Genomic DNA, 13,791 nt, shown 5'->3' on the forward strand with positions numbered 1-13,791 from the left:
CTCATTCTCCCAGCTGTTAGAGTATCAGCCACTAAGACCTGTGGCTAAGGCCTCCCTGACTGCCATTCACTATGCTAAAGAAAGCTGCCATGCCCAAGTTCTGACATTTCCTAGACAGCCCAGCACCTGTGCCCTAATTCTGAACAATCCTGTAGGGCCAATCCAGCTCCAGAGCTCTCCTGTGGGATCAACTGGACCTTTGCTGTGGCTGTACTGCAGCCCAACTTCTCCCTGTGTCCATTCCTACAAGTATTGTTTCCACGAGCTCTCCCCAGCAAACTTCCTGAAGGGAAACCTGTGCTCCCAGTCTACTTCCCATGGAACTTCACTAGCAGCACTAACCTATATCATATCAGGTGTTTGTAGGTGCATTTTCTTTCAGCTTTTATAGGATTTCTTTGCATTTATAAATATATATTTATTATATAAATTACATAAATTCAGTGCTTTTATAGGATTTCTTTCAGCATCCTATAAATATGTATCGAGAATAGCAGATAATACATTTAAACACATGACAAAAGGCCATTTCAGTAATCAATATTTCTCACTGATGCACTCCTTGCTTTGCTCTTAAGAAGTTATCCCTCAAGGGTTATTATATATTCTTTGACAACAGTCAGGACATGGAAGAACTGAAGTCAAAAACTGAAAAGTGAAAATTGTGATTACTTCATCACACCATCATCTATCTGAATTCAAAATATTTCAACACTGGTCAAAATCCTCATTTCTACCATGATTCACCCTTAACAGAAAGAGGCTTAAGACATTAAAAAGGAACTCCTTCTTATTTGTGATGCTTTGATTAATCATTAAAGGAAGCTTTCCCTGTGTGTGATGCCCTGGACGTTTACATGCCCCAGGGTAATGCACCATGAGGAGGTTACTGGGAGCACAGGTGGGTTCTCAGGAAGTGAAAACTGATTCTCTTAAATCTATGTTTGTAAAACCCTTGGAAAGTCTTCATGTATTTTCAAAGGGTATATGTCTCCCCATTTCCATGTGATGAACACTGACCTAAATAATTCACCACTGACATTAATTCTTAATAATTAAAACATTTGCTAGCATATACCACTTGCTCTGAGAGACTCACACTATAAACCTAACTAATATTTCCACTTAATCTTTTCTAAAGCTGTGGATCTTATGAACACACAGTAAACCTAAAGAAAGTATAGCAGTTCACTGAGCACTCACTTACAATTATACTATATAAAAAAGTATACAATCAGAAATATCTTGATTACACATGATCAAATTTTCATATGTGTTAAATGAAAGCAAAAGATACGTACATTTAAAATCCAATTAGTCCAGGATCTAGATTTAATTTTATTTTTGCATTACAAAGAAATAATTGTCAAGAAAAAATTTTAAAAAATAAAAATATAATTTATTTTGGTAAATAGAATCTGTTAATCAAATTTAATTTTATTCTAATTTAATGAAGATGACTGATAATGATTAGAATAAATATGTCAAAATATAATTTGTTAAATTAGTTTTAACTATGTATCTTCAATAATCCATTTACTCATTCATTCTTTCTATGAAATAACCCAAGAACAATAAAGCCAAGATAATTCACATAGCGGGAAAAAGAATAAAACAACTAGACCAAATAGATGAATGAGACAATTCAGATTACGGTAAGTGCAGCCAAGGAAACAAACTGAGAAATGTGATGGGAAAAAAAAATTTAAAAAAAAAAACAGGCTACTTTAGGCTGGTCAAAAAAATAAATCTCCTTGATGAGATGACCTTATACTGAAATCTAGAGAATAAAGAGGAATCAGGTATGTTAGGAGCCAGGGAAAGAGGTTTCAGACTCAGAAAACAGCTAAGATAAAGCCTTTGAGATAGAAAAAAAAGTTTGCTAAGTTCACAAATAGATAGGACTGTGGCTGGAGTCTAATGAACAAAGGGTTGAATGTACATGAGGTTTCAGAGGTAGCCAGGGACAAAGCCATGGAGAGTCCTGCCAGTCAAAGGAAGAAATGTGGATTTCATTCTAAGGTATTAAAATTTTTTAAACCAGGAAATTACATGCTGTGATTTACATTTCCGAAAGTTCCCTGTAACAAGTGTATGTAGAATGAACCAAGATAAGCTAACAGAAGAAAGGAGGCCATTTATGGGGCTCCTGTAGGTGAGAAGACAATGGCTAAATTAGGATGGTAGCAGCAGAGATGGGGAGATGTATATAGATTCAAGCCTACTTTGATGAAAGATGTAGCAGTACTTAACAAGAACAGAAAGTGAACTCCTTGAATTTTGGCTTAAGTAATCAAATAGATGATTTGAGGGTGGAGAAAGATAAATTTAGAGAATTCAGAGGTTACAACCACCCCATACCTATTAAACCAAGTACAGCCAAATGTGTATTGGACCTATGCCGGTCTCAAGTGCTCACATCTTATCTCGTATCCTTATTTCTAAGTTTAGATACTTGGTCCTGTACTTTAACTTCACCACTCAAGCTGGCTCCTACTAGATGTGACTCCTTTTCTGATTCTTCGTCTAATATTTGAACTATGACTTTGCTGCAGTTTCTAGTTTAACCAGACCCTTCTGCCCCAATTATTTCCTTGAATGTGACTCCTGTGCTCTTTGTCCTATGGCACCCCAAACATACTCTTCATCACAAAAAAGTGTGGTCACTATATGGGAATACCTGAACAGAGGCTGAGAGGGAGCTTCTAGGGCTAGTGGAACAAAAGAAACCCTGCTTTCCGCGACTCCTATATCTGCTGCACAGGAGCTATTACTGCTTCTGGAGCCAGAAGAATCACTTGCTCTAGGAATACAATAAAATCGTAGAGCTCTCAGGTACAGAAAGGGTGAGCAATGGGCTGATATAACACCCCTCATCTGTAGTAGGACTGTATTAAAAACTAGGTTTGCTGATTCCTGTTCCAACATCTTTCAATCACATCATATTGACACATCTTTCCACAGAAGCAATTTTAAAAATGGTGCACGCAATGTTGTAAGAGTACTATACTTTGGAGTCATTATGGATTTTAAGGCTTTGGCCTGACAACCTAACCACTGCATGTAACAATACGTCTATGGAAAAATGTATGTGAATAAATGGCCAATTTACTAAAGATCTTCTGGAATACAAGCATTTGTAAGCTGGTTAAGAATATTAAACCTCCTATTTGTGTTTATTTTTTCTGTGGCTTTGAAAAAATGTTAAATGAGTGGGCCAAAGAAAAGGACAAGAAGTAAAGGATGGTCTCCCTATGTAAGTCCTGCCATTTCTCTTCTAAATTAATCCTGAACCCTTTCTTTCTACTCTCTTGCCTTGGCAAAGACTTGTGGCCATTCCCTGGGGTCTCCCTTGAGCTGACCTTTATCTGGAATGCCAAAAGGACAATTCTCAGGTCTGCTTACCACCACTGAAATACACATGAGTATATACTTATACAATAGAGTTTATTACTATTTGACATAAGCTGACATTTTTTCAAAGCAATATCCATAAGACTGCAGAAATCTTTTTTCTATTAATTAAAATCCACACTTATATTGAACCATGGATGACTCCAATTTTCTTTCTCTTGACAGAACATATTATATGCCCCTAGGGAAAAACAAACCAGAAGGTGAGATTTCAATAACGTTAAAAAGAAAACCCAAATTGTAGATAAAGCTTGGACTGCAAATGTACCCTGCAAATTAACCAAAAATTAGAGGCAACCTTCAAACTAGAAATAAAACCTTGACAAATAGAAGATCTGCTAGGGGATTTAAGTTTTAAAATAGGAAAAGAAAGCTAACTTCTCCTACAGTGAAGGTAACTAGCATAAGGTGGGAAGGAACCCGAGTTGGTAACTCCTGTCATCAGGGATTAAGGGACCTCAGTAAGATGTAAGCTCAGGAAAATGGACAAGGAAGCTGAGCATCCCTGAAGGGTGACATCAACTGAAACTACTGCCTCATAAGTATGCTTCATGTACATTAAGTGAATTGAGACAAAGGAACTGAACACTCTGAACTGGGTACGTTAAGTCAAATAAACCAATTGGTGGATCATCATATATCATATAAATATGATTAGAATTAGTTTTTGTGTCCTGTTTGAGATCTTTTTTTTTTCCCCTAGGACACTAGCTGCCCCTAGGACACAGTGCCTCCATATGCCATACCTCCTAAACCTGTACCTCTTTCTCACATGTTACCACACCCTTGCAGACTAAACAGTGGTCCAGGGCTCACTGTCCCCTTGGCCACATCTGATTGAATAGGAGCTGGACACACTGGACTAACATACCTCTCCAGATAGAGTTCCCAGTCAGTTACCTAGTACTGAACCACTAATAGGTGGAAAACTTGGGAGCAGCCACTTGGGTCCACTGGCGCTGACACGAAATCAGGGCAAGCAAGACTGCAAAGAAATCTCAAAAATGGTGTGAATTTGCAAGGAGAGGCAGAGACTATGTGGTATGTCTGTGGGAGAACAAAAGAGAGAGAATAGAGAAAGTGGTTGACTTGATTTTTGCTGACTTTCTTGTTCCCAATTCCAGCCTCTCATGAGACCAGTGACCTTTTGGCCTTCAGGTACTACAACATAGCCTTTCAGGCTGGTTCATTTGAGGCTCTGTTTTGTCTGAACAATCAATACCTGGCTAAAATACCAACTAAAGGCCATTTGTAACATACTCACCTTTGTCAACAAAACAGAACTGTCCTCAGTTTTGAAAGGTCCAATTGCCCCAGTTTGAAAATGGTAGAGATTAAGAGTAGCACTGATTTGTATACATGTCAAAGAGAAAAAAATATAAAAAATCAAATTCCTATAACCTCGCCCAGAACATTCCTATTCAGTGGGTTTTGCAAGAGGTCCAAGTATCCATATTTTTAATAAGCATCCCTGCTGATTCTGAAGAAGGTGATTTAATGACCACACTTTGAGAAGCACAGCTGTAAAGCCTGCTTCAACACTGCTACAAAGATCTGCACACTTTCAAATTCTCCCAAAAAATTATATTCATCAAGTGACAGCATTCAAAAGTAGCAAATGGCCGTTGGAAAGATAGATTTGTTTGAAACCCTAATAGGAGAGAGTATTGTTTCTATTATTCTTTCTGCATATATGTTTTGTTTCCAATTAAATGGGATTTTGTAAAATAGCTCAGAGGGCCTAAACACAATTTATGATGTTGTTTCCATCTAAAAATGAAATTAAACTTCCAAAGAGCTAATTTTCAGACATTTGAAAGCTAAGCAGTTTGTAATTTGAGAATTTCATGAGCCATTCCAACTGAGAAAATTCAATTATGAATGGTTTTAGATGATACCAAGGAATTGCTGTTATTTCTGTTAGGGAATAATGGCATTTGGGATATAAAAGAAAATTCATTTTTCAGAGATGAATACTAAACTATGTAGAGATGCAATGATGGGGTGTCCAGGATATACTTCAAAATACTTTATCAAAGAAAATAAAATTTTTTAAAAAGAAATGGAGTAAATGAGGCAAAATCTTGATAATTGCTGAGTCTGGAAAAACTACAATATGTACATAGGGTTTCTCTTCTTTTACTTCTATGTATACTAGAAAAACAAGTACATGAAATTTCAGTTAATGTAGCAGCCACACAAGATTCCTATAGGACCACACATACAAGTTCAGCATGTCCAAAGTGAGATAATTACTGGCATCACAAAGGAATGATATAAGAGGCCCTTTAATTTGGGGACAGAGATCTGCTTATCCTTTGAAAGTCCGTGACATGGTAGAGAAAAAAAGAAATAAAAGGCCGAGCATATGGAAAACTAATTTTTTAATTATTTGAGATAAAATTTTCTTTTTCTGAGACATACCAAAAAAAGGCTTAATTTAATAAAGAATAGACTAGAAACAGTGTGGTGAGGGACAGGACACATTGAGACACGATATTCTTTTTGATCTCCCTTTATTTCAACTGTGGAAGCATGGGCAAATCCCTTCTGGTTTTTGCATACTCTTTTTGTAATCTTAAAATGCAGGTGACATACTCATTTTCTTGTGTTCCCATGAAATAATATCCTGTGGACTGTAAACTACACACAAAAGCTGGTTATTAATAATACTAATAAATCTTATTTGATAATAAAATCAAATATTTAATAGATTTCTCAGACCAATTTCAGGGAGAAGATGGAGAAGAAAGCTAGAAGAAAAAACAGTTACAATTCGGGAAGAAATAAAAAGAGGAATTCCAGGTCCTTAGATGAATATTAACAAATGGTGTTTGTCTCCCCTGTTCTTGTGTTATGAGGAGAGTTGTAACTAATAACACTGGTATACATGTGTTATTATACTACTCTTATTTACAGTCCTCGCTTTCTTTAGAAATTGTACCTTCCTAAAAAGGGACCGTCAAAGCCTCAAGAAATCTAGATTTCAGGTGCTGGCTGTGCCACATAGCATTCCTTAAACTCAATTTACATATCACTAAAGAAGAACATTGGAATAGAAGATGTGAAAAATCCCATCCAACTCAAACATTTCATGACTCAGTTTTTCATAGCATTTTTTAAATCTCTAAAGCCTTCAGAGGCCGTATTCTTACTTAGTTGTACAACATAGTCCTGGGAAGCAATTAACCAGAGCTACCACACAGGCTATGTCCAAGCACAAAAATTACCTAGGGGTCAACAAAAAAGACAAGAACTGATTCTGCTGCAAGAGCTAAACAAAGATTTCTAACTCTTTGCTTTTCTTCAAACAATAGGTGTTTAGGGTTCATTACTAACAGATGATTTCCTTATAAATTTAAATCAGAAATTAGAAAAAAAGAGATTAAGTTCATAATGGAAGTCACTTTTAATATAAGTAACTTTTCTGGACCATGTATGTAACGGAAGGCATACTTTAAATTTGCTTTATTAGTAAACACAAAGAAAGATGCCTAGGAAATCTGGCCATCATTATAAAAAGAGGGAAAGGGAATAAAGACAATGAATTCTCGCGGGGCGCAGGGGCTTATGTCTGTAATCCCAGCACTTTGGGAGGCCGAGGCGGGCGGACCATGAGGTCAGGAGATCGAGATCATCCTGGCTAACACAGTGAAACCCTGCCTCTACTAAAAATACAAAAAAAATTAGCTGGGCATGGTGGCGGGCGCCTGTAGTCCCAGCTACTCCGGAGGCTGAGGCAGGAGAATGGCGTGAACCTAGGAGGCAGAGCTTGCAGTAAGCCGAGATTGCGCCACTGCACTCCAGCCTGGGCGACAGAGCGAGACTCCTCTCAAAAAAAAAAAAAAAAAAAAAAGAATATGGATTCTCTCTCATTCTAGCTTTCATTTAAAAATAATGGTACTGAAAGCCTACAGTATTGTACACTTTGGGACATTTTATTTGCAAAAAGTGATAAAGCATATCCCAATTGTGGCTTCAGTGCACTTTACCAGTCATGCATTATGTAGGCATCTCAAATAGTAAACAAAATTTATGACTTGTAAGATGGTTTTTGACTGTGATTTTGAAAGGCCAGATGAAATTTAACATTTTTAGTCTGGATTATCTCAAATTTTCTGGTCATTGATTTGTAAATAACAAGTACAAGTGAGAGAAAATATAAAGTAAAGAGACATCTTCTCCTATAATATTTCAACCATAAATAATACTCAGTAGAACATATCGCACAGTCACTTACATCATCTCAGCTGAAGGTTACAGATAAACTGGGCCAAAAACAGCATCTTATAAAAGGGTAATATGTGTTACAAAGCTACTGAGTTGGGGGACTCACTTACATAGAGTCATCCATTCTCAAAACCTTCCTCATTTCAAAGAACTGAGTGTGTATAAAGAAACTAAAGCAAAAGGATCAGTTTTAAATGCAAAGTCCAGGTGGGGGAAAAAGGAAACATAAAAGAAAGTAAAAAGCAGCCTCCCTCTTCCTTAACTTTGGGGTACCCTTGTCTTCATAGAGATCTCAACCATTGGGCCAAGGAATAGATCAACAAGAAGGGTCCTTCAAAGGTAGGGACAGCCCTCTGGGATTGATCTTTAAAAATCAAGCGGGGACTCTCTGCTCAGGGAACAGTACAGCTGTGTGTGTGGGTACAGTGTTCTTTGAGAAGTTCATTGTGGACACAGGATACAAGGTCAGAGCAGGAAACCTATTGTGGTCAATAACAATATCACCTTTTCCTCATTTCCAGTTTGCTATTTTTTTCCCCATTTTCCAATTTAAACCTGATCTGAGGAAATGTCATCAATCTCTAAGACATCTTACTCTAGTCTGATGACTATCCACACTTAGGGCACATCCTGCCTTAACCCTGGCACATTACCCATTCTTTCTCTTTTGTCCCCTATACTAACATAAGCATACCAACACCTCTTCTCACTTTCTATTCAAAACAAACCCTGTATCATCAACAAATCTCTTAGACACAGGCATTCTGCAAGTGTCCATTCATAGCATTAAAGTGAGTCAGCCCAGATCTCCTTCCCTTTACTTTCCTTCTGGTTCGGGCTCCACCCGCAACCCCAAATCAAAGCCCCATCTTTTAAATATATCTTGCGTGGTATTGCTGCTTAGCTAGGGGCCTTACTGCCTAGCATTTGTGAGAAACATAGCAGGCCCTTAGTAATTTGGGAACTACCTATTAAATTCTTCCAGATGACCATTATGTCATCATCAGACATTTCCTTTTCTTACTCTGGCTCAAGGACAATCCAGAATCTTTTTTTTTGGGAGGGGTGTCGGTGGGGGACAGATTCTTGCTCTGTCGTTCAGGGTGGAGTGCAGTGGCACAATCTCAGCTCACTGCAGCCTCTGCCTCCTGGGTTCAAGCGATTCTCCTGCCTCAGCCTCCCGAGTAGCTGGGACTACAGGTGCAGGCCACCACACCCAGCTAATTTTTGTATTTTTAGTGGAGACGGGGTTTTACCATGTTGGACAGGATGGTCTCAATCTTCAGACTTCGTGATCTGCCTGTCTCGGCCTCCCAAAGCGCTGGGAGTACTGGGATTACAGGCGTGAGCCGTGGCGCCCGGCCTCTTTTTTTTTTTTTTTTTTTTTTCCCCCCACTACCGTGGCACACAGTCAAATCTATTATCCTTACTTCCATTTTCTACCCAAACCAAAAAGTCAACTCTCAAACAGCTTGGAAGTTTCACTAGGGCTGTTTTTTCCCTGGGATCTGACTTTAAACCTCATCCTGATAATAAAGGTCTCAAGAGAGTCTCCTCTTTGTCTCCCCAAACAAAGTTACAGTCCCACCCACTTAAGGGTTTATTTCCCATTTCAAAGATGCCAATTCAGAACATAGTTCTGCTTCTAGAAAAATTTACTCCCATTTTCTCCAATCCTTACCCAAAAACCTGTGTACCAAGTGACCGCAAGCCCCTCCCCCAAAAAATAAATACACAGGGCTTCCATCAAACATATTTCCTACCGTCTCTATCATTGCTGTATATGATCAATAATTCATCTGCTTCCTAAGGTATTTCCTCCATTCCTAAAAATATAAATACACATAGCTGAACCCATTAGAAATAATAAAGGTGCAGAAATAAGAGAGCAATAGATGCAAAAAAATGGCCAACTGTCTTGTCCTCTCTGCTCATTATCCTTCTCCCATTTCAAGTGCCTGGCTATTTCAATTTATCGTTTCCACCCTTGTAAGACTAAGGTGCATTTTGTCTAGTGAGGCTTCTCTTTGTTTTACTGGGTCAAAACTGGGAGAAAGTATATGACAAGAGATGAATTATTCTATGATACACTATTTTTTTCCCCTCCAAATGTATAGCCATGATGTATTTTCTGTTAGTTTCTTGGTCCTTAAAATCTAATTTGCTTAAGTCAGTCCCAAACTAGAAAAGAAGAAAATCATAAAGATATGGTCCTTAGTCTTCTGATTATCACTACAAGTCATCTATCTTCTGCAGCCAGAGCCTCCAAACTGAGGAATCCACTGAAATGAAGACATGTTGACCCTAAACTCTAAGTACCTTTTGCCACAGCATCACTATATCACTTTCCTTTAGTAAATGAGGTTGGCTTGGGTTGAAAATGTGAAAAATTAAAGAAAGTATTAAAGGAATCAGTCAATCCCCTTCTCACCCCACTACTACTGGCCACCCCGCCCCAGCCTCTGCCCAATTCCTGGCTTAAAAATGATCATCTCTCCTACCTATCTGGTGGATGATCGTTGCTCTCAACCACTGCACTTTATATATATTCTCTGTTTTAATCCATCCCAAGACCATCGGAGGTAGGTTTTAACACTCCCATTATACAGCTTAGAAAAATAAGGCCCTAAATGGAAAATAATGCCAAAGGACCATGTCAGTCAACAGAGTTATTTAACAGAGCCCATGCTAATCCTTTGTTAATACTGTAAATTATGGAACATCTTAAAGACTGTATGGATTCAGAACTCCCAAGATTTTTGAATTTTAAAATTTAAAAATGCATACCTGTTTTTTCCTTGAATTTGCTTTGGGAAACAGGTCTGCTGACAACACAGATGTAAATGGAGAACAGCATAGCTCAGGAAAAGGGTTTGGAATAGATGGCATTTCCGGAACATCAAGATCTTTCTTTTTTCTCCTACAGTAAGAGAACATAGGATGTAATTTACATAAAACAGAATGTAAAATATAATTGCTGTCAGGATAAAAAAGTGTGCTAAGGCGAACATGTACCACTCTGTGACAAAGCTCATATTATATAAAGTATACAGAAAAGGTCTGTGATGTACTTTCTATGGGTCAAAATATAGTATGTTAATTAGATACAAACAAATCTCCTATAGTTCCTCTCTCTCTCTCTCTCTCTCCTCCCATCCACCCCCCCCACCTTCTCTCTCTCTTTTGCCTTTAAATCACCAGGCATAGAAACTCCATCACTTTTGATAATTTTCCTGAAACAGAAATATAGACTATACAATTACTAATCCAAACATCACCTGAGAAGTCATACATTGTTATGCATCCATGATACTGACAGTCTCTAAGTTGCATTTAGTGCATTCATCCTTATGATATTTTACTAATCACTTTTGGAAGTTATGATTTATTAATTATAGCTGTGGTTCATCTCACTTCAAATTTCATTCACAATGTTGCCCACACACAGTCTGTTGATTTTTCAAGTGCTTATAGATATTAAACAGCAAGGCAGTGTTTTGAGGAGGTAAGTTAATAGAACTTGCTAGTATAAATGTACTATAGACTATAGTCCACTGGAGAGTAATTTTAACTTCACTGAAGTTGGAGCGCTTTGAAAATCAGGAAAAAAAAAGTAACATTTAAATGTATGAATATAAAGGACTATAGATTTTTGTATTGTGGTAACCTTTTATCTTTCCGAAAGTATGTGCAACTCTAAAGGCACTTAGTGCTGAATGCTATGTAGATTGGGAAACCCTTTAAAGCCTCTATTCTTTCCTGCCGAACAGCAAGACTGCTCAAATGTCAATCCATGCTTTGCTTCTACAGGGTCGCTGTAAGACTCTATGTGGGAGGTGAATACATTTATGCTACCATTTTTTAAAATATATAAAATAAAATAGAGTTTACTTTGTGAAAATGCATGGCCACGAAGGAACAGAAGGTGATCAACCTGCAGCCTGACCTCCTAGTTTCACCATCGACGGGCAGAGGCGAGAGAGATGAGAGCTCTCAATGAAACGGTGATGCTATTTATAAGGCGCTGTGAGATCGCAATGTCCTGCTGATCCGGTAGGAGCCAGCTCAAAGGGGATTGTCTTCAGAGACTTTTACAAACTTGGCCCAGCTCTGGGCACATGGCTCACCCCCTAGGACGGCCTCCTCACCCCCTCGCCGGCTGCCCAGCCAGGACACTCCCCCGCGCCCTCCAGGGTTGCCTACCTGTCTGCAGCACAGCCGCGGGTCCCGTCCGGAGGGGGCAGGAGCGCTCGCGCGTGCAGCCAGGGTGCCGGCGCCAGGTCGTGGGCGTCGCCCCTCCCCTGGGCAGCGCCACACACCTGGGCGGCCAGCGGCGAATCCCGGGCAGCCGCCCTGCCCGCGGCGCTCTGCCCATCTTGCAGGGAAGTGGTCATTGTCGCCGGCCGGGGGGCTCGGGCGTCATGGGAGACTCGGCGCGTGGGGAGAAGGGGATCGCGCGGCGGGAGGCGAGGTGCCGGCTGGGCAGCCCGAGCGCTCTGCAGGTGTGGTGGCCTCGCCGCCTGCGCTCGGGGCCCCGGCGGCTGAGACGCGCGGCCGAGCAATCTGCGAGGCGGCGGGGGAGGGGAGGGGGCGGAGGAGGAGGGTGGGGAGAGGGGAGGAGCGGCCGGTGGGTGGGGGCCGCGGACGGCGAGGCAAGGCGGGGAGGGGGCGGGGAGGGCGCGAGAGCGGCTGGCCGGCCCCTCGCGTGGCCCGGGGCGCTCGGGACCGCTGGCATTGCTCCCGCGCCGTCCGATCCGGGACGCGAGGCCGGGACCGCCGCCTCCCCAGGTGGGCACCGGGGCGCGAGGCTGAGCCCAGGGTCTGGGCTGCCCCGGCGCCGCTGGAGGCGGGGACCCAGCCGAGCGGGCGCTCCCGCTGGGCTTGCCGGGAGGACCGCAGGCGGGATAGGGGTCCGCGCAGCCCTGACCCTCATACCCTTGCATTCTTCCTGCTCTGCCATCTGAGATCACCTAATCTGTTGCTGGGCCGCCATGACAGTCCCCACCGGGCCAGGAGGCCGGGAGGCCAGGACACCAGGGGGTTTGCCCCAGTCCTTCCCCACGTGCCTCTTCTTCCATCCACTCCGCAGCCAAAGACTGGGGGGTTGATGGGGAGCAAGGAGTCCAATCATTATAGAAAACTACTGAGATTTTGAGAATTCTCAGTAAAGCATGAGTAAACCTGAAGGTGTCTGGAATTAGAAAGACTATTAGTTTCATGGTAATGAGAGAAGCTTACATTAATGAATTCCAGGTTGCCTTACGCTACCTATTCCAACCTCTCAACAACTCCATAAATTAGATGTTTATCTCATTTTGCACAAAAGGAAACTGGGGCTCAAAGCCATGGAGTACCTTGCACTAGTAACATAGCACTAGTAGCTGGTGCAGTCAATATTCCAACCCAGAAGCTTCCTTCTCAAAAACCCAGACTGTTTGAAATAGTAATGGCATTATTATGCTCACCCTCTGAGATGCAGCAACCCTACTCTGAAATGCTGGGTGATGCTGTTCCTGCTCTTCCAGTAAGTGTGCCCGTCCCTATGCACTGTTGAGGATTTCCAAATGTTTCACAGGGTCTTTGTTCTTTGACCAAATTAGGTAATATCTGTCCCTGGCATCTACTTTACCAGGTTTTCTTAATTTCAACAACCTCTGCCCAGGGAAAGGTAAACATTGCCTCCAGAAGACAGCAGCAGCTCCCCTCCCCCATCTCAGTGCATCCTCGCCCACCGAGGCACTGACCACTGGAGAACCCAGGGGTCACTAATTCCCAGCCTGTGAGGAATCCTGGGGCACTCCGTGAAGACAGAAAATCCTTGGGTCACAGTTCAGGGAATCCAAGTTCTTTATTTTCCTAATGTCAAAATTAAGGCCCAGAAGTGACCTGGGTCACAGAGGGTGTGATCTCTGGGATCTTTTATACCAGGGCTCCCCAACCCCTGGGCCCTGGACCACACCATACCAGTCCATGGACTGTGAGAAACCAGGCCGCACAGCAGGAGGTGAGCGGCTGGTGAACCAGCATTATCGCGAGAGCTCTGTCTCCTGTCAGATCAGCTGGGCATTAGATTCTCATAAGAGAGAATCTAATATAGTTCATATTGGTGAACTATGCCTGTCAGGGATCTAGGTTGCTCCTTATGAG

At 41.3% G+C, this 13,791-nt stretch overlaps 1 protein-coding gene across 1 annotated transcript in view; it reads right to left on the minus strand.

The window, feature by feature from the left end:
- Positions 1-12,211, minus strand: part of GRB14 (growth factor receptor bound protein 14) — a 128,448-nt gene extending 116,237 nt beyond the window's left edge. The window contains exons 1-2 of the mRNA XM_054478739.1: positions 11,848-12,211; positions 10,432-10,564 (exon numbers count right to left, since the gene is read on the minus strand). Coding sequence (XP_054334714.1) covers positions 10,432-10,564; positions 11,848-12,038 — 324 coding nt within the window. The 5' untranslated portion in view covers positions 12,039-12,211. The remainder of the gene's footprint in view (positions 1-10,431; positions 10,565-11,847) is intronic.
- Between the last annotated feature and the right edge of the window lie 1,580 nt (positions 12,212-13,791).

The sequence above is a fragment of the Pongo pygmaeus genome, chromosome 11, assembly GCF_028885625.2.
Source record: "Pongo pygmaeus isolate AG05252 chromosome 11, NHGRI_mPonPyg2-v2.0_pri, whole genome shotgun sequence".
Lineage (NCBI taxonomy): Eukaryota > Metazoa > Chordata > Mammalia > Primates > Hominidae > Pongo > Pongo pygmaeus.